The 27,212-nt window shown below is 42.5% G+C and overlaps 1 protein-coding gene across 2 annotated transcripts; it reads right to left on the reverse strand.

Moving 5' to 3' along the window:
* Positions 1 to 105: 105 nt before the first annotated feature.
* Positions 106 to 26,706, reverse strand: MAPRE1 (microtubule associated protein RP/EB family member 1). Of its 2 annotated transcripts, none has more exons than XM_019748524.2 (7): positions 26,567 to 26,706; positions 22,143 to 22,266; positions 12,496 to 12,641; positions 9,800 to 10,007; positions 7,200 to 7,312; positions 3,440 to 3,592; positions 106 to 1,839 (listed from the first exon to the last, which is right to left on the reverse strand). In XM_019748524.2, the coding sequence occupies exons 2-7, from the start codon at positions 22,261 to 22,263 to the stop codon at positions 1,783 to 1,785; spliced, it is 798 nt and encodes a 265-aa protein (XP_019604083.1). In that variant the 5' UTR covers positions 22,264 to 22,266; positions 26,567 to 26,706; the 3' UTR covers positions 106 to 1,782. The 2 variants fall into 2 exon arrangements, with proteins under 2 accessions (XP_019604083.1, XP_019604082.1); XM_019748523.2 differs by lacking the exon at positions 26,567 to 26,706 and adding an exon at positions 26,175 to 26,312.
* Positions 26,707 to 27,212: the final 506 nt, after the last annotated feature.

Here is a 27,212-nt window from a genome sequence, read left to right on the forward strand (position 1 = left end):
AGGATTTTTAAAAGATCAGTCCTAATTTAAGAAAGGAGCATTGGTACTTTGTCATTTGAACCTAAAAGAATATACCCAGGGCAGGACAAATTTCAGAAGACATGACACTCTTGAAATACAGAATTTTATTTAGAAACTGTTTAAAGTAGAAAAAAACCCTGTCAAGAAAGACCAGGTGGAAAATGGTTCCCAATAAAATGGAATTTAGGGCAACAAAAGTCTAAAAGGCCACGAAAGAGAAATAGCACCACTGTTATTTGAACAATGGCTAGTTAACTTGCATTTTTGGCATTGTTAATCACTGAATCTGGGTTTTCCTCTGAATTCCACACATAGCATGCACTACACAACAATTTATCATAAAATACCTGCTTTCTACACACATTTTAGGACAAGCTACCACCGGAAACAAATCAATACAAATACATCAGGGGTTGAACAATCTCAGTAGTGGGTGACACACATTTTGCAGAATTCTGCCAAACAAAGGAACTGAGTAGGCTGTGGGCAAAGCAAATGAGGGAGCGTTAAGGAATGAAATACTTTAAATATTAATAATTAATTCAGACACGGCACTGTATTTTCTGCAAAAGAAAATTAACATTTAGGAACACGCTAACGAATTTTATCTCCAAAGAGATTAGTGCACTGGCAAAGTATTCCGGTACCAGGGGAGGGCTGTGGGACAGCAGGTACCCAAACAGCCAGCCTTGCAGATTCCAAGGTGGCGATGGCCTGCCCTGATCACTCCCTTTGCCAGACGTCCAGAAAGAACTTACAGCATGCTCACCTGCCTGCTGACCTTCCACTCTAAGCAGCAAACTGGAAGGAGCCAAAGAGGAGTCCCCAGTGGGAAAGGGGCGCAGAGAAGAGAAACATGTTCAATGTAAACTTAAAAGACAGTAAAATGGGACACAACCCCCATTCAAATCCCAGAGATGTGGGCAAGCCCCCAAAAAGTAGTTGTTGGAATTAAAAACTGAACACACCTCATTTCCCAAAAAAACACAATACATAGAAATTTTAGGGGTAATTGGAAAAATCGTCAGAGAAATATGTTCAATGAAAATCAAGCTATTCAACTTCAGGCTGAAACACACCCTCTATTCATTCAGGCCACATTACCTCTTGCTTCTTAGCAGAGATGCAACTGGCCAAGGACACCCAATGGCTCTACAGAGCAACATTTTAAACTTTCCTTCCGGGCCAAGGTTATGCCTACGAAGATTCAAGCAGCCCTGCAAGGACTGTGAACAGCAGGTTCCAAAGGTTCCAAGGTCTGGCCCCTCCTTCCCACACGCAAGGTCAAACACATAAAATCTCCTGTCAGGTTACATTTTACATTTTGAAATATGGAGGCATATTTTAAATACTCTTAAGGCATTTATTTATTAAAACGTTCTCTGCCAAGATTTCACATTAGCTTAAAATTCAAACCAGTCTTTACATTTCTCTACTGAGGTCTCCACCTCAGCGTATCGCATAAAAACCCCTTCTCCAGTCATCAGCATTACCACCATCCATTCGGGGAGCCCCATGGTCAGCCTCTTTGTTCCCTAGGTGAACCAACTAGATGTTAATACTGCTCTGCTACAAGGTAAAAGCTCCTAACTCAAACTTATTGGAAAAGGAGTGAAACTTCTGCAAAGTGCACTTTAAGAAGAGGTACTTTTTGCTTATGAAAAGAAACCAGTGAGTCCTCTAAGAATAACAGGGAGTATTTTACAGTTAAGCACATGATTTGGAGTGAAGAAGTCAATGTCGCTCTGATGGTCCAGGCTGTCAATACTCTTCTTGTTCCTCCTGGGGGCCCCCTTCGTCGGGTATCACAAAGCCTTCCTAAAACGGGAAAATGAGAAGGGAAATGAGGAAAGCTATTACTCAGCACTGAATGATCAGTTTCTACTGTGGGTTCATGTTCCTCTATTCAAAGTCTCTCAAGTCAACAGTCCTTCCTGCATCCACCACACACTCGGCACGTAATGGCACAAGGCCCGGGCACCACTACTTTATTACTTAGGCAGTGGAATTACATTTCACAATCAAATTTACCCTCAAACTTTTGGGGGTGATGGATGGATGTAAATTCTCTTGATTACAATGATGATTTCACGCGTCATCAAAGTGTACTTAAATATGTGTAGTTCATGTCTCTTATACCTCAATAAAGTTGTTTAAAAAACAGGAAAGTCACCCTCAAAAATCCCTGAGGTCACCATAAAGTTCAGTACCACAGCATCTCCTCTCAACACACTGTCTCTAGAGCCAGATTGTCCTTTATGCATTCCTCTGACTGTACTGAGGAACCATGCACACTACTTAAGAGTGTTGCGGGTGTTTTTAGTGTTTACACAAAAATCTCCTGTGCAAAAATAGCTGCAAGATTGACCCAACATTAGTGGCATGGGAAAACAGCAGATTCATGGCTCCCACCTCACACTCGCTCCAGGGCATTCTAGCACATACTGGCTACACTAACATAAAAATTAGACTTCCCTTTCAACCACCATCTTTTTTTTTTTTTTTTTTTTTTAACTAAATCTCTACTGCTGGATTTACTTAAGATATGACCCCACTAAAATAATATGCAGACTAGACCAGGGACCCCTATATCTTCATCGTTTGGCACAAGGCAAGCCTGAAAGAAGAATTTATTTAACAAATTATCAACTTTTCAGTCATCTGTCTTAATCCCCCAAATTCACCGTTTAAAGGCTAGTGTTAATAACAGCACTGATATTACCTTATATTTGCATACTGCCACACATACTACAAATCACTTAGATATATACTGTAGTTTGATCCTACAGACCTTGCTGATGCAGGAGAATTATAAGTAAATATAGCCATTAAACAGTAGACACAGTAAGATACCAAATTCTAGACCCAGGGAAAATCAGTCTTCCCCGATCAGCTAATGTCATGATGAATATCAGCAGATTCGGCTGTGTAATGCACAGGGATCCCAAGTACCTTGACCACAAAGCACTGTGAGGGAATGAAAACCAGGCACCCTCCTGGGAGGGAGGAGCAAAGGTGGGCAGCACACATCAAAAAGGGACCATGTGCCTGGCTGTCCAGGGCATGCCTGGGCCCAGATCAAACGGAGACAACGCAGCTGCAGGGGGGAGCAGTGGGAATGGCGGGGTTAGAACAGTTTGTGGCACTCATCATCTATCAGTGGCCACAAACTACAGAATCAGGGCAAGTCAGCCACCTCCTTGTCCCATTCTGGCCTCAAAAGCACAGACCTCAAGCAAAGACTGAAGCGGGGCAGAGGTGCACTCTGGCTGACTCTGAGGGGTCAAAGGTGAAGTCCTTTGATGCTACGCTGGAATACAACAGGCATCAGCACTGAGTTTGCCGAAACCAACCAGATAAAATTCATTTTCTCTTAGGTGGCAAAATGGCAAGAAAATATCCTCATGTCAACACATACATCGGTGGCATAGAGAATGTCCACAATCCTCTGCAGTACAGGGTTGTTTTCCCCTTCGTTCTCCTGGCAAATCAATTCAATGTTTCTTAGCTTTCCAAAGTAGAAATCTCTCTCTTTTTCCAAGTCTTCGACAGTGAGTTTCAATACGTTGACCTGCACAAAACATTAAAAAGGGTGAGACACCTGGCTTTTGTGTACCAGTATCGTAACAGACAAACTTCTAACCCAAAAGGAGATGTGGTCTTTCATCAAACTCTCTAACACGGACAAAAGCCCACTTTAGTTTAAGGTCAATTTTCTTCAGCCCCAGATAAGTAACATGGGCTTGTTCACAGTCACCTTGACTATAATAATTCCCAGGAAAGGGCAGACTATAACTATACCATGAAACAAGCAGGAACTTCTCACGGACTGAGAAAAGATCCAGGAGGAAAAACTATGGGAGCCTGAGACAAAGAGGGAAGCCAAAGCCAGCCAACATGGTGGCTAACAACCATAAATTGAGTCCTTACCCAGGCATCGGTCAATCGAGTCCAGGTCTTTCTGTGTGTGGAGGTCAACGGAAGGAGAGGGTCTGGTCCAGGGGAACAGGGTAGGAATGGCAAGGCAGGAGGGGGAAGACTAGCTAAAGATGACTAATACTAACCAAAGACGCTAGGAGTGAGGACGGGCTGGGCATGGAGCACTCAATGGTTCTTTCCCCCACTCCCACCCATATACTGGAGGGGGGAGAGGGGAGGCCAATCCATGACACGAAAGAAAAAAAAGCATTTGCTTTGTAGACAGTCCTTGTACCTGTCTCTCTCCAAGAAGAGTCTCAAACGGGAGAGAAGACAGCAGAGGCAGGTAGCAGACCCCACCACATTCCACTGCTGGCTCCCTCCATTGAGCACATTGTCCCCTCACCACATATGCTGCAAGAGCCTTCGGGAGCTCTAATCTCCAGAAAGGGCCAATGAAGAAATAAGTCAATCCCAGAGCTTAGGCCAAGACTCTAGCCATGAGTAATAAAAGTCATAACAACTCTCCTGGTTGATCCTCTGTGTATTTTAAGCAAAGTGCATCTTCGTTCCAGTGTAGTCAAATCTATGACATGTGAATTCACTTTAACTCTCACTGAATGCATATTACAAGGCATACAGTGCAGCATAAAATCCTCACAGGACTTACAGGCTAGGGCCACACTGAAAGCCATGCCAGGAAATCAAAGGTGCAGCACCCGAGAACAATGTGGATACCAGGGAATATGAGAGCCAGAAGGCACCACAGAAATCAAGTCTAACCTTCTGAAGTTACAGCTGCAAAAACTGAAGCAAACAGCTCATCTAGCTTCCCCACAGCCTGACGAAGAAGCCAGACATACCACAGGGATGTCCCAAGTAGAAGGAAGCTCCCCGCTCATAACATGCAGTCAAGGAGCATCCAGAGATGAGGAGCCACCAGGACTATTCTGTCAAACACTTAACATCACGTCCATCATCAAAGACCTGAAGAGACCAAACCAGAATCAAGGTTCTAGACAGCCCTTTGCTATTCCTTTATCAACCAGAGAAATCACTTTTTAAAATAATTGAAAGTGTCAATCAAGTTACGACCATCACCTAGTAGCCAGCAAAACTAAATCATCCCTTCCTCCCTCCCCATTCTCATTACCCCTGCTGTAACTGCTGCCAGTTGCCTTTCCTTAAACCATCAGTCAGCCCCAGAGTGCAGTACGAAAGGGGACAGAAGGACAAAAGTTGACCAATCCCAGCAACAGGAAACTGCCTTGGATCTTCAGCTCCAAGATCCAAGAGCCTGAGAAGAGGCCTTCTAATCACATTAGTGACTGAGAAGGAAAGGGAAGCCAAAATAGCTTAAAAAGGTACGCTAACTTGGAGTCCACCTATATACTCATTTCACTAGTGCTTCCCTCACAAACCCAGTAAAACCTTCTCTGGCCTACAAATCATCCAGGGCATCAGACCCCATCCTTCTGTGCCCACCTGTAAGGCCAAAGCAGCATGTCTCCTTGGTATCACTCAGTAACTATGTATCCACAAGAAACTTTCAATTAATATACACCAAGTCACACTGGCTTTCACCTAGCACTCCTCCAAATGCTTAGTTATAAGGTTATTAAAAATCAGTGGCTAGTAATCAATGTCACTCTTAGAAAAGAACCTTCTCTTGTAGTAAAGTAATAGATGTAACTTAGGAAGCCCAAGAAGAATGCTTAGGACCCGCACTGGCCAATCTGGTAGCCACGAGCCATACATGGCTATTTGGGCCCTTAAAATGTGGCCAGTGCAATTAATAGAGATGAACTGGAAACATTAAATACACACAGGATTTCTAAAACCTGGTATAGTAGTCTCCAAATGTAAAACATCTCATTGATAATTATTCGTATTGTTTACATGTTAGAATGATATTTCGGATATACTAGGTAATGTGTTATTCGAGTAAATTTAACCTGTTTGTTTTTACCTCTTTTAATGTGGCTACTAGAAAATTTCAAATTATGTATGCCTCACATTTCTGGTTCACATTCTATTTCTACTGAACAGAGTGCTGCTCTGGACTAAAATCAATAAAAAATTTCTCCAGGATGACTTAAGAATGTGGAATCACTGAAGATCCCCCAAGGATATGAACACTACAAGGTAATTCGTATAGAATACACTATTTTTCTCTTAGCCTAATGAGCACATCTGGCTTTATTTCCCATATTGGTCGTGTCCCCGGGGCCGCCATACTTTTGTTGAGGGCCACAAATTCAAATACTTTCAGGGGCCAGAAAGATGAGCCAAAGGAGTCAGTAACAGGGTGTGGTCAAGACTTAGGTAACCTGGATAGAAGCTAAAATACTTCATGCTAAATATATATGTATTAAAACCCTGTTCAGACCAAAGTACTTCTGAGACAAGCTGGGCTCAAATCCCAGCTCAGGTTACTTAACCTCTCTGAGCCACAGTCTTATCTGTAAAGCCTCACAGAGCTAACTAACACAAAAGGAAAATTAAAGCGCTTAACATCAACAGCGTAATGGCATACGCACTCTAAAAATGTTAGCTAGTTTTGTTTTTATTATTAATGTTCGCATATTCTATACACATTAACACTTGTGTACAATTTTGAAACTAGGATTAATCAAGAGAATCATCCGAAATCCAACAAACAAAACAACTAGAAGCATTAGTGAGAAAATATCTAAAAGTCTAAAATTTGTTCTCATCCAGAGACCTCTGACAGGTACCTTGAAGGATATTAACTATCCTGAAAAAGACACGTCACATCACTGACCTATTAAGAACAGAAGAGCAATAGGTTTTTCATACCAGTTCCTCTCTCAACTTGAATCTCTAGGGACCCAGGATTTCAGCAGAGAAACTGTAAACTCCATTTTTGTTTTCAATTATTCAAAAAGAAACTGTATTTTCTGTCAGAACCAAAATTCAAGAAACACTCTGATTCCCACAGAACCCTGACAGCATTCCAGTTATTCAACAGGGTTCCACTGCATAGGTGGGTTTCTGAACTCAGACGCTGGATTCTGTCAACTTACAGATCCCAGAAATGCCTGACCCCTCTTCTACCTCCATCTCCTCGCTCATACTCCACACACAGCACCCGACGTGCTCACACACATCACAAGTACTGCTTCAGCGAGCAGACAAAGCAGGTCCTCCCACAAGAACACAGACAAGCCTCCCCTGGTCAGTGCAACAAGCGTCCTTCCCCTGCAGTGACCTCCATCTTGAACGCGGGAGGGGCCTACCTGCTGCAGCAGTTCGGCTGCTTCGTCCTCCCCGTTGCCCACACCAGGATTCCTCCGCACCACACCTGCGCCAGCCTTAGGGGTTCTGTGTGTTGCAATGGGCCTCTGTGGAGCTGAGAAGAGTAGACATCTTTTTAAGAGCAGAAATTTCAAGACAGAAAGAATCCACCAGACAACATGAGGAGGCTGTGACCAACTGCCTTCCACTGTAATGAAGTGAAGGGGCCCAATGTGAAGAGCCCAGCATGTATGACAACACCCCCAAGATTGCCCAAAGTGGTTTTTCACCCTACCAGCAAGGTTAAGTACCAATTTTAGCCACAATTTTTGTGTCAGGAGTAAGTCCTTCTCTGAAGTCTTTTTGCCACTGGCGTGAATAGAACTATTACCTGGAAGAAGCACACAAAGGTGATCTACCTTAACCCAGTTCCAACCAAATCCACCGGCAAGGCAGCTTCATGGCACAAGGCAAACTTCCCGCCAGGAGCGAGCTCACAGTCCTAGATGTTGCCAGGTACCCACAGTTCCCCATCTGGAAAGTATGATGCCTCCTAACTCAGAACCTCAGGCTTCTTGCATTAGGAAGAACAGCAGGGTAGAGACTCTTCCTAATCCAAAATTAATTACTTCAAAACCCTTACCTTGCTCACCTTTTAGGTGTTTAGAAGGGTTAGGAGAGAAAAGCAGCAAACTGACTAGGATTCACAGACTTCCCTCAGTAGCAACAGTCAAAAGCAGACAAAAACAAGAAAAAAGTAGTAAAGGGGCCAACCTATCTACAAGTTAAAATAATCAAGACTGGGCTACCTCAAGGCCAATGTGTTATTCATGACTTTATTCATTCGTTCGGCAATTATCTTGTAAAGCTTGTACATTATGCCAGGCTTAGAAATATCTCATCTTCCTGACACCCCAGATTACTCAATAACCATAAGGTCTGTCACCTACAATAACAGGCATTTCCTCTGGATGACCTCTAGTATCATCTCCAGTATGTGTATCTCTAGAATGTTTATCCTGAAGACTAAATGCTTAATGCACGCCTCTGCTTGCCTGTTAGTCACATCTGAAACATGAAATGTGCAGGGTTATGTATGCAGTTCCCTATTCTAAATAGCTCAATTAAAGTACTCAATATTTGGAGAGACTGGAATCCTCGTGTACTCTGCTGATAGGAATGTAAACTGGTGCAGCCACTTTGGAAAAGTCTGCACAGGGTAAACAGAATTACCATCTGACCCAAGAATTCTACTCCAAAAGTATATACTCTTGGATACGTACCCAAGAGAAATGAAAACATATATCCACACAGAAACTTGGATAAGAATGTTCATAGCAGTATTATTCATAACAGCTAAAAAGTCGAAACAACACAAATGATTAACTAATGAATAAATAGAATGTGGTATAGTCACCCAATGGAATTATTTAGCCATAAAAAGGAATGAACTACTGATACATGCTACAACATGGATGTTGACATGCTAAATGAAAAAAGCCAGACACAAGAGACCACATATTCTATGATCCAATTTATATGAAATGCTCAGAATAGGTAAACCTACAGAAAGTGGATTGGTGGTTGCCTCAGTCTGAGGAGGGAAGGGAGTTAGAGGAAAATGGGATATGACATTTATTAGGCACATACCAGGTTTCTTTTTGGGGTAATGAAAATGTTCTAAAATTGACTGTGGTGATAGTTTAACACATCTGTAAATATACTAAAAACCACTGAATTGTACATTTCAAATGAGCGAATTATATGGCATGAGAATATATCTCAATAATGCTATAACAATTAAAAGGTACTCAATTGTCCTCTCTACCTACCAGATGGATCAGCTTCTCTCTTGAAGTACTAAGGGACCTTAGCTAATGTTCTTGCCACCTTCTGGAAAAGGAGTTTGCATCAGTAGAACATCCACCCTGCCCCTAGGTATAGGTATATTCTACTGCAAACACATCTTGGGAAACCTACCTGGCCAAGACCTTTTAGAGAAGGTCTCTAAAAACAGCCTCCCGCCACCTCCCAAATTCTGCTGGCATCACAGCAAGCCAAAGCCTCATAGCAGCTAAAGTTCTCGGGAGGGCAGGGAAGCTGTAAGTAAGCACAGGAAGCTGGTCTACAGACAAGATGATGATGCAGAGCCAAGAGCAGTCCTTGAGAGACTGAAAAAGCTCCTTCAATTCCTCGGAGCTTAGGTCTGGTTGTAACTTCCCACCCGAGGGTTCTGAGAAATGTCCTGGTGTCCTAACTAAAGCTCTCTTTTATGTGACCTAACCTAAGGGGTTTCTATAACATACAACTAAAGAGCACTCATTCAGGCCTCAAAAACAACTCTCTGGGGCAAACAAGTAAAATTCCCATTTTATAGGAGGAAACTGGGGCAGAGGCGAAGTGGCTTACACTGGGCCAGCGACCTAAGAACAATCACAGGTCTGCCTGATGCCACACTCCGTGCTCCTGCCACTTGGCTGGGATTAGGCTCCGTAAATTCCCGGAGCCTACGGCTACTCAAAAAGTTCTGGCTGAATGAATGAATGAATGAATACCTGGAGTGCTATGATTCGGAAACAGTGTTTCTGCTTTGTCTTTTTACCTGCACTGCTAGAGCTGAGAGGTTTCTTCGGTTTGTTCAGAGCCGGAGCAACAAGGGAGGGAGCGACTGCAGTCTCTTGACCTTGTCTGGCAGCTACGGGGTCATAGTCTTTTCCATCATAGTTTGCATCAAAAAACTTCTTGAACCACTGAACGAATTCAAAATTGTCCTGAAACTTTCCTTTTACTAATTTGTCCACAGGAATTATCTGCAGAGAAACATCAAGACTGTTTAGCCCAAAGCAAGAGGTTTTTGGCAAGCGTCAAACATGTCCATGCATCAAGTCAGTATAAAGCTCTGCCAAGAGGAGAAAAAAATAGTTCAGAGGCAAGAACTTACTGCTAAGTAAGCCCCTGGAATTTTAGAGAGCAGTTTCATTCAGTTTGCCTTCCGTGGAGTACTCCCTCCACCAACCTCCCTTCTAGTGCATCAAAAGGAATCAGAAATGAAAAAAAAAAAGAAAAAAAAAATACCGTATCTAAATCATATACACACTTCCAAACACATCCTAAGATATTTCATTCCACTGTAAAGAGTAAATCTCCCATGTAACTTGCATGGACAGTGTGTGTCACAAAGTATGAAATTCACAGCACAAACTAACCACAGGTATCTACAATGAACTGTGTTAAAGAAAATTCTGTCTTAAAAATAGGTCAAGGTGCAGAATCAGTCCCAGGATAGATTTCTTCAAACGGTATGTTTTTCAAGTAATTTCAATCCTATTAAAACATATTTTAAGGACTCTGTAAGTTTATTATATAAGATTACTGTGTCATCTGGTATTACTTCAAATCGTTGGACTATTGGGGCCAGAGCTTAACTATCTTTTAACTCTTCAAGGATTCCAGTTGTAATGGTATTTTTATAAAAGATTATATATATATATATATAGATATATAGATATATAATTTATTTATTTATATATACATACATACATATTATATACACATATATGTGTATGTGTATATATATATATATATATACATATATATGAACTATATCTGCCCCTGAGCAAATAAATATAATTTTTAAAAATTACTTTGTATGACACTGAAACATTTACAAATAAAATGTTATCTCTGGAAATCATTTTAAAATAATCCAGGAATACAAGAGGTGGGATAGAGGTATAGCTGAAACACAACTACCCATGAGTTGATCATTGTTGAGGTACATGGGGGAATCACTGCACTATTATCTCTACTTTTGTATACTTGAGAAATTTTCCTTATTCAAAAAAATAAAGTTCCATAAAAAGAAAAAGAAAAATGACTGTATATAAGCTACACCTAGTATTAAAACTATGCCTGGTAACTAAATGATGTTCTTAAAATACAAATGAATACTTTACATATTGTACACAGACAAAACTAAAATAAAGACTGATTTCAAAGTAAATAAATACCAGACACACCACCAGCATAATTAGGGAGTAATTATAAGCATTACTAAAACAATGTTTTCCAAAACAAATGGTTTAAAAGGATAAACCCTTCTAACTGGGCTAGGGGTGCTGCTTACATTTTGCAATACAATTCTGGGCCACTGAAGGACGGGGATGCGTTCTGAGAAACGCACTGTTAAGTAATTCGGTCATTGTATAAACATCAGAGAGTGCACGTACACAAATCTGGATGGTACAGCCTACTACCCACCTAGGTTATATGCTATAGCCTATTTACTGCTCCGAGGCAATAAGCCTGTTCAGCATGTTACTATACAGAACAGGAGATTAAATCAAGCACAAGAGAAAACGATGCAACCAAGAGACGGGTTAAACATGGGATGTACGAGGCTGCCGCTGGCATGACAGGCATAAAAGTTTTACAGCAAACTTTTTTTTATAAGTAGAAAGAGTATACTCTACAATAACAATTAAAAGTATAGTACACTAAATACAGAAACCAGTAACAGTCGTTTATTATCAAGTATTATGTACTGTACATAATTATACGTGCTACATACTATACTTTTATATGACTAGCAGAGCAGATTTATTAAAAGCATCAAAAACAATGTGTTGTGCTACAACATTACGATGGCTAAGAAGTCAGAGGAATTTTTCAGCTCCACTGAAATCTTACAGGACCACCATCGGATACGCGGATATGCAGTCCTTCGTTGACCAAAACATTGTGTAATATGGTGTATGACTGTAATCTATTACCTACTAAAACAGAGATAATGTTTGTCCTAATGGAGCCTGATGGACTGTGTTTCTGGCACCTTCAAATAACCTTGGGGGCAAGAGAGAACTTCCCAACACCCACCTAGGATCTTCCTTGTACCTTGCTTTTATAAAGCAACTATTTCTGGAATCTTCCCTATTAAAACTACTTTTTCTACTATATGGTATGCTTTCCAGGAGTAAATCCAGACATTAAAAGAGTTAGATCTCAGATTGAGATTAAATAGTAATATTAAAAAGAAAAAAAATCACAGGTACAGATTTACATGTTGATTCCTCCAGAGAGCTACTAACTGCTTGATAAAGAAAGACAGCTAGGGACCTGGGGGTAGGAGAGCAGAGGGAAAGTTAGCTCCCAGTAAAATCTATGTTAACTAGAGAAAAGGTGACTATAAGTTGGGAAAAGAAAAAAAGAAAACGTCCCAAGTCATGGGCCAGCACCTGTATCCTTAGTAACAATCACTAATTAAGAAACAACCTAAGTGAAAGAATAAAATTTACTTACTTTGTCAACACCCATCCTCTTAAAACCTGCTTGTAGTATTTTGAAGTTCTGGATGTATTCATGTTCTAGCTTAGCTTGGAATTTCACTTTCTTCAAGGCAATGGAGCCAGGGAACAGCATGTCCATAAACTGACAATAGGCAGCCCCTGAATGCACAACAGCAACAGAAGAAGAAAATACACAGGAGGTCATCAAATGCTATTATTAAAGAAGCAGTAAACTTTTACCCAAACCCATTTAACCCGTGTACAATTTAAGAAGTTGTAAGGTGGACCTACAAAACCCAAGTTTCATTAACCACTTGTTTTCAAAGTCATTTTTTAATCAATAACAAGACTGGTTTTACCTCAGGTTCTATAACACACTTGAAACTTGGAAACCTATGGTGAGGAAGAGAAATAGAATGTTTCTATGAAATTTTAAAACTATTTTTTATTACATACCAGCAGAACAATAACATGACCACTGCAAAGAAAAACGAAAGCCCAAAATAGAAAAAAGGGAAATAGGTGACATTTTCTGATTTTTCACAAGGACATACCCTCCACCCCACCAGCAGGAGGAGGGATTTCCCAAGTATTTCAAACATCCATCTTCTGACCTGGGTTAAAAAAAAATGTTTTTTCCAAGATGTCTGTCTTCCAGTATTTCAGGAATAAACTTAACTATGTTCAATGCAGCATTATTTTCAATAGCCAAGATATGGAAGCAGCCTAGGTGCCCACCAGCAGATGAATGGATAAAGATGTGGTACATACCTTGTTTCCCTGAAAATAAGACCTAGCCGGACAATCAGATCTAATGCGTCTTTTGGAGCAAAAATTAATATGAGTCTTATATTAATTTTTGCTCCAAAAGACGCATTAGACCTGATTGTCCGGCTAGGTCTTATTTTCGGGGAAACACGGTACTCGCAGGTTATTTTTCCAATGCCTACCAAACTGCACTCTCCTAATACAGGGCAGGCTTTACTGTACACTTACTTCCCGCCCATGGCTAATTCATCAAAGGAACAAGCTAGGGAAGGAGGCAAGAAATCCAGTGACCAGGCAGTAGGTGTTCTGCAGAACTTGAGACCACCACAGTATGTATATTCAACTTACTACAAATCAGGCCAAACTGGCTCCCTGCCAGCTTCAGCATAAAGAGCCATTATCATTATTTTTGGAAAGAAGATGCAATGAGAGCAAAAGCACTTCAGTGACCAGTGATATTCTTAGTAGAAAGGAGCATCCGAAAATAAAAGTCTGATTTTTGAAGTAGCTGATTTATTTACTCATCCAAAAATCAAACAAACAAACAAATAAATACTGAGGGCATTCCATGTACCAGGCACTGCATTAGCAATATTTATAATTTTTAAAAATAGGAACAACTAAGCGTCCTAAATCCTAGAGGACAATGACCCAGTGTCTTCAACAAGCTAATACCATGAAGAGGGGTAATTGCTATATTTTAAGAGACTTAAAAATCATAATTTACCAAGTGAAATGTATAGATCTTGTTTAGATCCTGATACATACAAATCAACTTTTAAAAAAAGATATGTACAAGATTACCTACTAAACTATTAAGCATCTATACCCATAGCACTGCTTTACAAATAAAAAAAAAATTTTCTGAAACAACCAAATAACATGCTTTTACTAAATGCACAGTATTCTCAAACTATCCATAGGACTTCCAGGCAAAGTCAACCAAAACCACTTAAAAGCAGCAGTCATCTCCTTCTCAGAAAAGCCTGCTTGAAAAACTATCAGTCTTTATTTTAGAGCTAGAAAAATCCTTAGAGCCTTAAATTTAAAAACTGAGGACGAAAAACTATGGCCCAAAACTACAAAGGCCAAAGAGCAGGGGTAGGACCAGACCCCAGGTATCCTGACTCCCTGTCCACTGGGCTTTTCCACATTATTAACCACCCTTTGAGAACACCCTACAGTTGAGTAAAGAAGAATTTCCTGAATCTGGGAAAAGAAGATACACACCATCCTGCAATACTTTAACTTGGCTGAAACAGAGTTAATTTATATGAAGAAAAACATTCAGACCCCAGTAAAAATGGACAAAACAACTGGACAATTCACAAAAGAAATGTAAATTGCTAATAAGCACAGAGGGTCTAGCCTAGGGAAGTAATTTTTTAAAAGGGAGGCAAAGATCTACACATTAAAACTGGTTATCATAACTTTATTCACAGGAGTAAAAAATGGAAGCAATCTATATCTCCAATAGCAGGAGCAATCAATTACATAAATTTTTAGCATACCATCTGCCCGACAAGATTATGTGGGCATTCAAAACACAGTTTTACTTTTTTAGGAAGAGCTCAAGATTTAATATTAAAGGAAAAAGCAGGGCCGGTCTGGTGGCTCAGATGGTGGGAGCTCCGTGCTCCTACACCAAAGGCTGCCGGTTCAATTCCCACATGGGCCAGTGCCAGATGGCTTAGTTGGTTGGAGTGCGTCCTCTCACCCACAAGGTTGCCAGTTCGACTCCCACAAGGGATGGTGGGCTGCGCCCCCTGCAACTAACAAAGGCAACTGCACCTGGAGCAGAACTGCACCCTCCACAACTAAGATTGAAAGGACAACAACTTGACTTGGAAAAAGTCCTGCAAGCACACGCTGTTCCCCAGTAAAGTCCTGTTCCCCTTCCCCAATAAAAAAAAAATCTTTAAAAACAAAAAAAGAAAAAGCAAGATACAAAACCTATCTATAATGTCTATGTATGTAAAAATACCCATCTTGATATATATGCACAGAAAAAAGACTAGAAGGAAACAATTAGGTTAAACCATATGAAATTACTGTTTTGTAGATCAAAAATAACTACATAGTGGCCATCTCTGAGGGATGATACTGCACGCATTCCATTTTTTAAATATTTATTTATGTACTACACAGCGAATATTACTTTTATAATCAGAATTCCCCCAAAAGAAGGTAAATGTTTAAAAGAAAAAAGTGAATCAGCTGCTTTATATAAAAATACTGAAAACTCCTGGCCTATAAATGTCTCAGTTGGGTACAGAACAGGTTAAAAGGGACCTTCCTTCCAACCTCTGCCTTAACAAAGGCTGGCAACCCAAGCAGGGCTAGAAGAGGACCCCTCTTAAATGGCTGCTATCCCAACAATCTGCAACAGAACAGGCCCACATAATCTGTGGCTTAAGGATGCAGACAGACTTAGGGTAGGACCAGCTGTGTCAGGGCATCAACTACCAGGTCTCACTAACTGCCACAGCCCCACCCTAGCAGGATCTGTGCTTCAAGCAGAGAACACAAAACAAGGGCACAATGCAGCCCCTGCTCCAAAAATTAACAATTATCTCAAGTGCGCTGGCTCTCAACCCTTTTGGGTCAAGGGTTCCTTGGAGAATAAGATGAAAGCTGCAATCAACATTCTATACAGAATAGATGTTCCCCTATCAGGAAACTCCAGATGAAAAACTCCCAGTGTTTAAACTCAAACACAGGAAACACTCTGACTATTAAATGTAAGTGGTTAAAGCTTTAGGGGGTAGTGAGGCTTGACTCCTCCTAAAGGATGAATATAATTTTGAAATAAGAGGGCTGTGAGGACATTTAATGCAGACATTTAAAATCATCCTCAAGATATTTAACATGGGAAAAGTAATCCTATTTTAATTTTAAAAGCAGGAAACAAAACTGCACAACACATGTGTGTTTGTATATGTTACGTACTGCAACAACCTGTAATACCAATAGACTGGAAATAAACTAAATGTCCCTTAACCTGGGACTGATCCAAGGAAATTTCTGTACTGCACAGCCATAAAAGAAAATAAAGTGGTATCTGATATTCGGATATGGAACACTCTCCGGAATATACAACGAGATTTGACACACTACCATTTGTGTAAAAAGGGGAGGGAATGAGCACACACGTGCACGCACGGACACACACACACACACACACATACACACACACACTGCAGAGAGATGGACGCCTTTTCGCTTGTCCTACACAGTCTGTCTGGAGGCTACTCAGCTGATAACACTGGTTTCCTCTGGGGCGGAAAACTTGGTAGCTGGCAGACCCAATTAAGAGGGACACTTATCACTGTTTCACCTTTTTGTTCCTTTCGAATTTTAAACCATTTTGAGAATTTCGGTTATTCAAAAAATAAAAACCAGGGCCGGCCCGGTAGCTCAGGTGGTTAGAGCTCCATGCTCCTAACTCCGAAGGCTGCCGGTTAGATTCCCACATGGGTCAGTGGGCTCTCAACCACAAGGTTGCCGGTTCAATTCCTCGCGTCCCACAAGGGATGGTGGGCAGTGCCCCCTGCAACTAGATTGAACACAGCACGTTGAGCTGAACTGCCGCTGAGCTCTCGGATGGCTCAGTTGGTTGGAATGTGTCCTCTCAACCACAAGGTTGCCGGTTCGACTCCCACAAGGGATGGTGGGCTGTGCCCCCTGCAACTAATAAACGGCAACTGGACCTGGAGCTGAGCTGCGCCCTCCACAACTAAGACTGAAAGGACAACAACTTGACTTGGGGGAAAAAAGGCCTGGAAGTACACACTGTTCCCCAATAAAGTCCTGTTCCCCTTCCCCAATAAAATAAAATAAAAATAAAAATGAAAACCGTATATACAGTATGTCAATTATGTTGAAAAATTATAGGAAAACACAGAAAGTGTAAACTTGGGCAAGTTGTTTAACCTCTAACCTTTGTGTGCTTCAGTTGCCTATCCTGAAATGGGGGTGATGGTCTTTACCTTCCAGATTATGTATGTAAAGCACTTTGGAAAATGCCCAGCCTATCATAAGCACTCAATGAATAAAGCCACCATCAGGAAAAAATACAGCTAAAAGATAACAATGACTACATTACTAACTTGTGACATTACAGTGGACTATGGTTTTCTTAATGTTTCAGTAACAAGGAGTTAATCACTTACAATCAGAAGAAAATAAGTTTCTTGCCTTTTGTTTTGCTTTAATTAAGGCAAAGAAATTAAGGAGATGCTGGAAGAGTTAAGCAACAAAGTTTGAAGCGATACTTCCTTGAGCACAGGAGTGACTCAATAAGAAAGGTCTCTTGCAAAGCCTGCAGACTAATGTGGTACAAGAGAGAAGTGGGGGCAGGGGAACCTAAAGAGAACCTAAGTGTCCAGTGAGGGGGCCACTGTGGCAGCAGTAAGCAAACTGAGAAGGGGCTGGATCCAAAACACCCTGCAGAAGAGATACAGAACTTTGTGAACTAGCTTCAAAAGATGATTCTCAGGCCGCGCCACTGGAAGAATGGTAAAATCACAGCCCCAAATGGAGTGTTTGGAAAAGGGAGTCCAGTTGAGGAGAAAAAGTGGGGGAGGCCTGGTTAGGAGTGTGGTCACACATCCTTCAGAGCAGCACGGGCAAGACTGATACGCTGTTTTACAGAAACTCAAGGACTGGCGGGGCTACACGATAAGCTGAGGAAAAGGAAATCTAGCCTTTGCCTGGGAGCGTCTAAACACCTCTCCGATTCTGTGCAGCACACAACTATGGAGGAGGCCAAGCTGGAGGGGAGAAGGCAAGAAGAGAAGGGGGAGCTAAGAACACTCAGCGAGGGCCACGCGACATTTCCAAAGCACCATGCTGGGCCCTTGAAAAAGTGCAGAAGGGCCTGAATATGGAATGGAACTGTGGGAACAGAGGGATGGGTGACAAAAAGCAACCAGCATCCTCTTTCTGACACAAGCAATCCCTCATCAGAATCCGGATGGCTCAGTTAGTTAGAGTGCGAACTTGAACAACAGGGCTGCCGGTTCGATTCCCACATGGGCAAGTGAGCTGCGCCCTCCACAACTAGACTGAAGACAACGAGCTGCCCCTAAGCTCCCAGAGGGGCAGCCGGATGGCTCAGATGGTTAGGGAGCAAGCTCTCAACAAGATTGCCAGTTCAATTCTTGCATGGGACAGTGGGCTGCGCTCCCTGCAACTAAAGACTGAAAACAGCAACTGGACTTGGAGCTGAGCCGGCGCCCTCCACAACTAGATTGAAGGACAACGACTTGGAGCTGATGGGCCCTGGAGAAACACGCTGTTACCCAACATTCCCCAATAAATTTTTTTGAAAAAAATCCTTCTCTGTGATCAGATTTGTTTACTTGATGACTAGCTCTCCAAAACAGGGAGACTACAGAATATAATGAATCTTAAAACAACCTGCCAACTGTCACTGAAAGTTATCCGCACCTTATCTCACTACAAGAGCCAAGCAAAGGTTCGTTTCACTGTTTTGGGGGTGGGAGAGCCCACAATACTAACAAAACCAACCACTTCACAGGCAGCCAGCACATCAATAGTACAGGACCTCAGAACTTTGTCTTCTCAAAGGAAAAGCCCATTCCTACCTCTTACAGCTTGTGTCAGGTAGAGAATGCTGTCTGCTTGACCCTCTTCTCATCAGAGGTAAGAACAGGAGGCATCAGAGTTAAAGGCGACTGGGATTCTGCTTGGGCCTCAGTAAATGCAAGGATCTGAGGAGCCTCCCTTTCTCTGTGACTCCAATCCCCTGGCAGCAGGCCTTTTTCAGGGACACAGTATCTGCAGCCCATCCTGTTTGGTCTCATACTGGAAGCTGAGACCTGGTTTTCTAAATATTAATGTGAAACACAACACAACCAACTACATACGCTAAAAGAAGCCCAACGCAGATCTCAAGAGAAAAAGTTATGAATGAATAAAAGTCTGTTCACAAATCAGTTAAGTGTCCTATACGTACTACTTTCTACTGGGGAAAAGTACTTTGTCTAGGATAAGAAAGTGGCAGCCAGCAGGCAAAGTTGAAATTCTTCACAGAATTTTAATGAGACGGTATCGGTGTAATTATATGTAATTTACATTTAGCTCTCTTCCAAAATCTTCTTTCAAAAAGATATAATATGTATGTAGCAGAAAGAGTGTAGGCTGTGTGATCAGAAAAATCTGGGTTCAAAACCAGGCTCTGTAATGCACGAGCTGTGCCCCATGGGCAATCTCATCACCTCTAAACTGAGGATGTGCCCTCCCTTGAGAGCTATATTCACTTCCAGGGTCTGGTAAAGAATTCCTATCTGACAGCTGTTTTCACACATGGACCAGGTCCTACTACCCCAGTTTATAGATGGGGAACTAGAATATTAACGGAGTTGTCCAAAGTCACATGGCTCAGAGCAGACTGAAGCCCCGTCACACCCAGTCCTGATGACCACGACAGCTCCCTGTCTGAATGACATAAATCTGGAGCCTGATCAGCACATGTACAACTTACTACACATGAAAAGAGATCTCATTTTCCAAGTAACTAAGTGAAATATACTTTGGAGTATATTTACAGAAAGAGGTAAATTTTATGGAGAAATTGCTGGTGAAAAAAGCTCTAATGAAAACTAGGATGACCTCATCCCCACATTAGTCATAAATCACGAGGCAAACAAGTGCTTTAAAAGACTCCAACAAATGGGGACGTGGAGATGAAACTGAGGAAACTAACAGAAAATGGGGGGAGAGCAGCCCAGATCAAAGGCTAACCACCTATGCCTCTGACTAACAAAGTAACTCATGTTTAATCCGCATGACTCTTGGGCACCACTGTTTCACTGAACCATCTTCACATACAGCCTTCCTCTGACCATCTGTAAAACTGGGATTAAGCCTCAAAAAGGAAGTAAGAGGGGCAAATGAAACTAAGACCAAGACTAGGACACAGCTACAAAATAAGGAAGTACACAAGCTGAATTCATTTTTTAAAAATCGTAGAAATAAGAGAAATCATTTTAAAGTGATCCAAATGGCACCAGTCGGTAAAAGAAAAGTCTAAAAAGTAGGGCACAGGGGTTAAAGAGCATGGGCTTTTGATGTGAATGAAGGTTCAAGTCTCAATTCTGTTCCTGGTTGTATAACCCTGGGCTTGTTACTCAATTTCTCTACGCCCGTTTCCTCATCTGTCAAAGGGGGTTAATAAATACCCCTACTTCATGGAGGTACAGTGAAAATTAAGAGATATTTGAAAAGCATTTATATAATCCTGGCACATAAGTGTTCAAGTAAATGATTGTTGTCACTACTAGGATAAGCTGAGGGTTTTAATTCTCTATCCCATGAACAAGATAAGAATTTAAGTAGCAATAGAATACACATTTCATCTTTCTTCTGACATATTCTTGACCCCACCTCTTGTCTTGTTTTAAATCCAGTTTTGATAACCCTGACACATTCCTTATGCCAGGACAATCAGGGGTAGTCAGCAGAACTCTCAAACGGTGAGACAGGAAATCTTTTGAGGAAGTACAAACTGATAACACCTTAGTGAAAAGTAATTACCAAGAATCTATAAAGTTCTGGGATGGCCGGTTAGCTCAGTTGGTTAGAGCGCAATGCTCTTAACAACAAGGTTGCCGGTTCGATCCCCACATGGGCCACTGTGAGCTGCGCCCTCCACAACTAGATTGAAACAACTACTTGATTTGGAGCTGATGGGTCCTAGAAAAGCACACTTAAATAAATAAAAGTTAAAAAAAAAAAACTATAAAGTTCACACCCTTTGACTAGAATTTCGTTTCTAGGAATCACTGAAGAAATAAACACAGATAAGATTTATGTTAAAGGATACTCAACCTAGCAGTATTAGAAACAACAGAAATATTAGAAACAAGCCTAAATGTCCAAAAGTTGGAAGATATTTAACTCCAGCATATCCACAGAAAGGAATAGTAGATAGCCATTAAAAATAAGTATTTCCAAGAGAGTTAAAGATACTAAAGAATGTCCACAACATAATGTTGAAAAAAGCTAAAATATATACAAATATACATGTGTCGTATGCACAGAAAAAAAGAGGGCCGGCCCAGTGGCTCAGGTGGTTGGAGCTCCGTGCTCCTAACGCCGAGGTCGACAGTGGCCAGCGTGAGCAGCTGGCAGTCCGCAAGAGCTGCCGTGAGCCAACGACCGGCGACCAGCTGCCTCAGCGGAGGGAGCGCAAGGCTCGTAACACCAGCTTAGGCCAGGGAGCTGCGTCCTACACAACTAGACTGAGAAACAACGGCTTGAACCGGAGTTCGGGGGGAGGAGGAAGAAGAAGGGGGGGAAAAAGAAAACTAAAAGGAAAACATCCAAACAGTGGCTTGCTCTGAATAATGAAATTATCTGCATTTTTTTTCTTCTTTCTAGTTTTCTAAATGTTATACAATTAGTATCTACAGAAACAGAATATGTTTTTGTTCTTGTTATAATCGTTACCCCTCTGCCAAATTCTTATTAAACAGAAGTTTGATAAAATTATGAAATGGCATTTGCCTGACTTTGGTCTTGTGCTACTTGGAAGAAGAAATGCCACTAATAAACTAATATAGAACTAGAACAATTACCATTATTGTCCTCAAACAAAACATTTCAAATCTGGATGCAAAAGCTCCGATGGAGACCTTAGGTTAGCTAAGCTGCAGGCCTCAGAATGCAGTCCCTGCAGCGGGAGATGTAGACTCACAGGCCAGAAGCAGGCTCTTTTTAAGCACAGTTCCTTTAAGAGCTGCGAAGAAATGGGGCAGCCCTAGCAGAGAACCTGAACCTCTGGCTTCTGCAGTCAGATACGGACCTGCATATTCCTGAAGGACCTGCAGGCTTTCCTGGAAAAGTGGTCTAGTGGATTTCTCTTACCTGAGCACAACTGTTCGACCTTTGTCAAATTCAACTGCAGAGACTCATTGATCCAGGCCAGCATGTCATGTCGACTTAGGTTATCGCTGGTGACTGACGTTGAATATACGTTCACGGCCATCTTCTACAGCATGTGAGGAAAATAGAAAGGTTTGCATTATTAGGTACGCAAGGAAGAGCAAGCATTTCCTGCAGGAACTCTCAATTTTTAAACTTTGCCTTCTTCCCCAAAAAGCCAAATCAGACACACTATGATTCATTCCAGCCATGAAATCCACTGGATTTTCACATATAAACATGACCTGAATGAAATGAATTGCCCAACACCACCAGCCTAAAATTTAGGTCCCATTTTAATGTGATTAGTATAACATTTTAAGCTATAAGAGACACTAAGACATGATTAAATGCTTTATAAAGGGAGGCTGATGCACAAACCAGAATGTTCTCTGGTTCTCTGATTAGAAACTGTCAGACCAAGCTTATCCATTAACATCAAAATGGTTACAGTAGTTTTCTTCAACAGTGGGCTTTTTATTAATTCCCCTTTTGTTTTCACTATTTTCCAAATTTTCTTTAAGGACTAGATCCACTTTTATAATTAAAAAGTAAGCTTTGTAATAACCTAAGTACTACAAAGATGGTGGGTGGCAAATGACCTTACAGTGAAGAGTCTTCAGTACTAATTCTGTGTGAGCCACCTGGGGATGTGGGAGGGCATCTGAGAGCCTACTGAATACCAAGAGCTTCACAGACACTTATCATTAACCCTCACAACTCTCTGCAAGGTTCACTTCATTCTCTTCATTTCACAGATAAGGAAAAGATTTCCACACTGAAGCCCTGGGAATTGGCAGCCAAGCCTGCCCAGTCTCGCTTCCCTCCACCCTTCTACCAGGCTTTCAAACTCAAAACAACAAAAACACATTAATTTAAAATGCTATTAAATGTGGATGCCATCATCCTCCTCATTCAGTCTACACGTTTTCCTAGCCCTGTTCTAGGGACCGGGAAACAGAAGCAGGAGAGACAAGTTGCCTGTCCACAGAGTTCACATTCTAGTAGCGGAAGTTTAACACTGACCAAATACACAAACAAATGTCATTTCCTATTGACCAAGATTACCTTGATTGCTGGTAGAGAACAGACAGTGGGAAGGGAAGACTCAAGCAATCTGAGGTAAGGGCAGTCTAACCCAGATCTAAATGAAATGCCTGGGCAGTAGCCCTGAGGACATGTAACTATAAAACACTGGATTTCATAGCGACCTTGACTCTTAAAATTTTCCTCACTTCATGAGGCACCAATATTACCAATGGGGGGTGAAAAAAACTCAGCAAATCTGGAACCATCAATAGACCCCATGCTCTCTTGGGGCACTTCATTTCCTCCACCTCATGACTACAGTACGAGTTGTTCTTCCCCCACACGTCTCCTGCACTGGCTGCTGCATGAGTCACACAGCTCCAGAATGAGGGCAGGAAGAGATGGAGATCTACCCAACTAAATACCCTTTTTATGAGCAAGGATGACTGAGGTCTGGAGAGGTAAGTGACTTATCAGGGCTGCGCCCTCACATCCCACATTCACCCACACAGCACTTGGCACAGTGTTTTGCCTACAGTGGGCTCTCAGTCAATGCTACTTGTTTTCAGGTTGGCAGGACAGTGTCAAAGAAAGAGAAATCTATATAAACTTTTTTCAGAAAGCAAACCATCAACACTTACATTCTTAAACTCAAATGATAAAACTGTTACAAAAGAAGCCAGCACAATTTAGCTCCTGACTCCACTGGGAAATTAATCCCTATAAATTAATCCCCACGTTCCCACAGCACTTCAAACCTCTAAGACAGGCATTATCACACTGGATTGTCAATTATCTCTGCATTTCTGAATCATTCCCGGACAATATTTGGGCCAGAAAGCAATTTACTCTATGCAAAGAGCTGAGGATTTCAAGCCAGGAGGACCTGGATTTGAACTAGAGGCTGTCATTCATTAGTTGTATGACCTTGGGCAAGTTAGTAAACTTCAATACACCTCAATTATCTGGTGAGTTAATGCCACCTATCTGAAAAGGCTGAGGTGAGGTTTAAATGAAAAGGTACACAAAATACTCAGCATGCTACCTGACATAACAGGTATTATTAGGTCCAGGGCAGGGAGGGACCTTGTTGCACTCATTCTCCCAACTCCAGCGCCAAAAACAGAGACCTGCCATACTCTCTCTCATCTGGGTCCACTCCAACAGCCCTCAAATTACTCTCAATCTGTTCCAGCACAGCAGCCAGAGAGAATTTTCTGAATCACAAATCAGAGATCAAGTGTCTCCCCGTTTTAAAATCCCTGAATGAATGAATACATGACATGCATATTGTGAGCAAAATGCTATTATCAGGTACCAAGGCGAGACACATCGGAACAAAAAACATGGTCCCAGGCTGAGCACTTGTAATCTATTTTGGCGATATTCATACATACATCAGGTATCGTGTGTGTCACGCTACCATAAAATGTAAGCAGCTAATTAATGAAGCCACGTGTGTCTCTTGACCACACCCCAGCTCAGAAAACGTTAACGGCTTGTCATAATTTAAAACTATTTCATTAGCAGTATATTAATACCTGGTCCCATGCAATCCGAAAATTCTGCAGAAACTAAATATATAGGGGGAGGCACCCTGTGGATGTGCAATAAACATCCACTGACTCAACCAAATAATTGGCTCTTCCAGGCAGTCAAAACAGAGCCCAGTTCTCAGAGCTACAGCTAAGACAGCTCATTCTTCCTCCACCGGATTGATTACATTGCTTGGCCTCAATGGAAGACTCCACGACCACCACACAAAACTGACCATTAAATACCCTCCTTGATCCAGGGTTTCACTGCCTCGAAAAAGCTCCTTCTTGTCTCCCGAGTTCTCTCTCCTCAAGAAGTTCTCCTAGCAGGCTCCCAAGCCCATTCTAATTCAACGCTAGTGATGACCACCCTCTGACTTTCAAGGCACCATATTGAGCCCTAAAGAAAGAGGCGGCCGGAGATGCTACCAGAAAAAAGTGATGTGACCCTCGATAAACACTTCAGCTTTCTGGATCACAAATGGCTTACCTGTGAAAGGTGAAAATAATGTATTCTACACAAGGTGGTGGTGAGGTTAAATGAGGAAACACTTCAGTTAAAAGTACATCATGTCCTAAGCTTCCCTATGTGACAGAACTGTGACAAGCACTCTGACACACCACCCAGGGCACAGTGGTAGGAAACATGCTAAGTCTGGACCTCAGGGAGGCAGCGTAATACACAGGTTAAGAGCCTGGACTCAGGAGTCATGATATGGGTTTAGCCACTTGCTGGACAGCAGCATAAAGCATCACCACTTCACCTCCAAGAATCTAAGTTCACTCATTTGCAAAATGAAGATAGTATCTCTTAAGAGGCAGTGTGATCTAAAATGACCTAATACCACATCAAGCACTTAACACAATGCCTGGAACAAAGCAAGCACCTAATTAGCAAATAGTATTATTACTACTCTTAGAAACACACCATTAAAGAGGTGGATGCCAGGCCTTGAGTGTGTTCCTTCAATGAGCCTCAGGATCCTCATGCCCCAAATCGGGCAGAGGCCAAGCTCTGCCCTGTAACACCCCAGGGCAGCTGTCTTCCTAGTAGTGATTTTAAATTCTCTTGTCCGTGTATACATTTTCTTATTTCCTATCTGTCTTCCCAAAACAGTGTAGGCTCCTGGAGAGCAGGACTTTGCCCTCCTGCTCCTAGGTGTATAGCCAGCGCTTACCACAGTGCCTAGCACCCAGTAGGCGTTCAACAAATACCCAATGAAGGAAGGAGTCCATTGAGCTGGCTTGCTTTTTGTCACGCACCGCGTTAGAGCTTTCTATGCGTACTATTATCATTGTCCCCATTTCACGGATGAGGAAACTGAGGCCCAGAGAGATAAAAGCACCTGCCCAAGGTCGGTCGCACAGCAGGGAATCAACCCTAGGTTTGAATCAAAACCCGAACTCTTACCATGAGACGACACTGCCTCCTACAGTGGGGGTCCCCAGAGCTCCCAGCAGGACCCACTTCAACTACACACACCCCCTTATCTGGGCTGGCCACCCCGGAACCTCCGGCCACCGCTGTCCGGGTTCCACACTTCGGCCACGGCCCAGAAGTCCCCACGCGGCGTGGGGCAGCCCCCATTTCCGGTCCGAAGCCCCGCCCCCCGGTAAAGAAGAACGCGCGCCCCCCAGCCCGCGCGCGCCGGGTCACGGCCCCGCCCTTCCCCCACCCAGACCGAACCGTACCGCCGTGGGGAGCGTCCCGGGCACCGCCTGCAGTGCCCGCCGGCGCCTGCCCGGCCCGAGGCCCACTTGGCCGCCCCCCGGCCGCCGCCCCGTGCCCGTTAACTGGCTCACCGGCTCTCGGGGGAACCGCGTCCACTGCTCGTGCCCGGCTCCGGTTCCGTCTTCGTCTCGTTCAAACTGCCCGACCCCGCCCGCTCGCGCGATGACCTCACACGCACCCCCCCGTTACGCGTCGACGTAAAGGTTAGTCACAGCCCGCCGGCTCCTTTTATAGAGAGAGACTCAGCGCGCGCCGGAGGCGGAGCCCGGCCCCTGATTGACGGTTGAGGCGTCCAGGGCGGGGCGCCGACTGCCGGGGCTATGCGGCCACGTGCTCTGCCGCAGCCCATGAGCTCCCCTCTCAGGCTGGGTGTGACTCCGCCTAGAAGGCGGGATCCGGTTACAAATTCTCCACCCCGTAGCCAAAAAAATAAATAAATAAAAATTGGTTTTACAATGAGTTTCTACAAAAATGGGTTATAGGATAATAAAGATATTTGACAGGAGCTTTAAGGAAAGACTTAAGTCATCTCAGAGACATTCTGTGACCACTATCTGTAATGATCCTGTTATCATTCATTTATTTTCCTGGTAGTAGTACCGTATTAAGTCATTTTGTTTGTTTATATTTATTGTCTGCCTTTCTGTAAGATCCACGAGAGCAAGGATCGTCTCAGCCCTGTTCAGGAGACTTGCTGAAAGAATTACATCCACTTTA

This window comes from Rhinolophus sinicus, linkage group LG13 (genome assembly GCF_036562045.2).
Source record: "Rhinolophus sinicus isolate RSC01 linkage group LG13, ASM3656204v1, whole genome shotgun sequence".
Taxonomy (NCBI): domain Eukaryota; kingdom Metazoa; phylum Chordata; class Mammalia; order Chiroptera; family Rhinolophidae; genus Rhinolophus; species Rhinolophus sinicus.

What these genes read in the sequence shown, in the direction of transcription:
- MAPRE1 (XM_019748523.2), bottom strand. An exon ending in CAGCCGAACTGCTGCAGCAG is followed by an intron (nt 3,593 to 7,199) that starts GTAGGCCCCTCC and finishes TGTTTTGTGCAG; the next exon opens with GTCAACGTATTGAAACTCAC. An exon ending in ACATTCTCTATGCCACCGAT is followed by an intron (nt 1,840 to 3,439) that starts GTATGTGTTGAC and finishes TTCCCGTTTTAG; the next exon opens with GAAGGCTTTGTGATACCCGA.